At 40.0% G+C, this 2,424-nt stretch overlaps 1 protein-coding gene across 1 annotated transcript; it reads right to left on the reverse strand.

The window, feature by feature from the left end:
* Positions 1–1,753: 1,753 nt before the first annotated feature.
* LOC137651575 (WD repeat-containing protein 87-like) lies at positions 1,754–2,176 on the reverse strand. The gene has a single exon (XM_068384804.1). The coding sequence runs from the start codon at positions 2,174–2,176 to the stop codon at positions 1,754–1,756; it is 423 nt and encodes a 140-aa protein (XP_068240905.1).
* Between the last annotated feature and the right edge of the window lie 248 nt (positions 2,177–2,424).

Below are 2,424 nucleotides of genomic sequence, written 5' to 3' on the forward strand. Positions count from 1 at the left end.
AAGAATAAAATGATATTTACGACGAGTCTTACGTAATTTACATTAAATACTTATTTCTACATGAGAGGGGCCTCATTTAATGGGCTAGGTATCATCTCAATGCACAAATGAGAGCAATATATGATATATACGTAAAATCTTTAATAAACTACGTTATTTACTCTACACTAGACCAGTTTTGTAAGATAGCTACACCCCCCCCAAAAAAAAATATAAATTTTGGGTTTGGTTCCATCAATTCAACCCAAGATAAATAATCTGCAACCATGTTATCTTTACCTGTTCATTATCTTTACCTGATATATACTTTAAATTAATACAATATGGTTGCACATATAATAAACACCTAGGTAACCTTTTATTGATATTCATCTTATTCACAAAATTTAAAGGAAACAAATCCAAGTACAATGTAATCTCATTCCCTTGTTGATTTGCGTAAAATGAAAATTTCTTCATCGCTGCCATCAGCGCCAGCATTTCCGCTTCAACTGTCGAGTTGGCTCATTGCTTCTTCTTCAGCTTCGATGACAAAAGTCACACAGGATGAAGAATTCCTTCTTTAATCTTCTTGCAATAAGACAGCTCCAATCCCACTATCCGATGCATCCACTTCGATAAGGAATTTGTTGGTGAAATCCAGTACTTCAGGTATCGATTTCGAAGCTGATATGGCCTTTCTAAGATTTTTCCTTTTTCCTGATATCTTGATAATGTAGGTCCGGTCACTGCTTTTCTCCAAAATCCAGGATGTTTCTGGGAACTCGTTGGCGAGAGGAAATCTTCTTTCCGATGCGTAGACCAACACCTGGTGTCCTTCCGTAATCTGTCTGGTCGTACTTTTCATATCAAACTTTTTCTTCACTCATCCTTGCCTCGTTTTTATGTCTTCTAAGGAAAATTTCCTTATCTTACCGATTCCTTTCCTCCAATCCTTGACATTTCCTTCATCCCTTTCATCTCGATCCTTCCCTTTTCCTGCCAACATTTTCTCTGGTCCTTTGCTGCAGGGTCCTCCAACCGGTCTGTTCCTACTATTCCTATCAAAAACTTTTATTCGTTCGTTCTTGAATCATTGTCTCCATCCTTTTCCTCAAATTCTTGACATATTCTTCCGTTTTCTCTCGATCCTTCCATTTTTCTGCTAACCTTTGCTTTGGTCCTTTCCTGAAGGGTTCTCCTCGTACTTGCATCTGGCGTAAGGGAGCTTCTTTGATGCACTCGTTGGGCTTTTCAGAACTTTGATATACGTGACATTCACGGCAAAACTGGCTCAGGTCGTTATGCATGCAAGGACAGAAAGTGTTTCATCATCTTCTCCATTGTTTTCCTTATCCACATGTGTGCTGTTTCATGCGTGACGGCGATCACCTGTGTTCTCAACGGTGTGGGAATTGATATCTGTCGATATATCCCCCATTCGACATTCCCAGGGATATTGGCGGGTCTATGCTTCCTCATATGCAACTCATCCTTAAGATAATAACAGGCCGGAGACTGCTGTGCCTCCGTCGCATTCACCACATGTTACAATAATTCAGTTAACATTGCCTCCTTCGATTGCAATCTTATCAGCCTTTTCCTACTCACTTGTCCTACTTTTCACATCGAATTTTCTATGTCTTCCAATTCCGTTTCTTCTTTGTCTACTTGTTTGCGCGTGTGTCGCTACTTTTCTCTCAGGCTTACTCTTATTTCTCTTCTTGCTTACCATCAAAGACATCCTCTTTTTGGGAAAACAAATCATGCAGGTTCATTGCTCCTCTGTTTCTTTTTCTTCTTCATCCACTTTTCTCCTTGGCTGTAGTTCCTCTTCACTCGGGCTTAATCTTGAGTTCTCTTCTTGTGTCATCAAGAAAATCCATGTCTTTGAGAAAAAAAAAAAATCCTCCAAATCAATTTCTTCCAGGTTCATTGTTTCTTTGTCCTCTTGTCCACTCATCTGTCGTTCCTCTTTGTTCGGGCTTACTGTGGAGTTCTCTTCTTGTGTATCATCAAGGGAATCCTCTTCTTCGGTAAACAAACCCACCAAAGTCCTTTCTTCTAGGTCAATTTTTTCATTGTCATCTTGTCCACTCGTCTGGCGTTCCTCTTTGCTACGGCTTACTCGAGAATTCTCCTCTTGCGTAATATCAAGAAAATCCTCTTCTTCGGAAAACAAATCTTCTATGTTCATTACTCCTTTGATTTCTTCTTCTTCGACCCCCACATTTTTCTTCATACACCTACTCGCAACACAACTAGGAACCATGGATGGGTAAGTCCTCGCATTCAGTCGTAGTACTATACCTTAAAGGCTTCTCTGTTACATGGGACAAGGCACGAACGCTGCTCCACCAGCCTTATTAACCAGCAGGACGGGTGGTCCTTCGACATCCATTAAATACTTTACCGCAAAGTCAAAATTACCTGTCATTAACTTAC

The sequence above is a fragment of the Palaemon carinicauda genome, chromosome 13, assembly GCF_036898095.1.
Source record: "Palaemon carinicauda isolate YSFRI2023 chromosome 13, ASM3689809v2, whole genome shotgun sequence".
Lineage (NCBI taxonomy): Eukaryota > Metazoa > Arthropoda > Malacostraca > Decapoda > Palaemonidae > Palaemon > Palaemon carinicauda.

Excerpts from the sequence above, each read along its gene's own strand:
- LOC137651575 (XM_068384804.1), bottom strand. The coding sequence starts at position 2,176 with ATGAACATAGAAGATTTGTTTTCCGAAGAAGAGGATTTTCTTGATATT.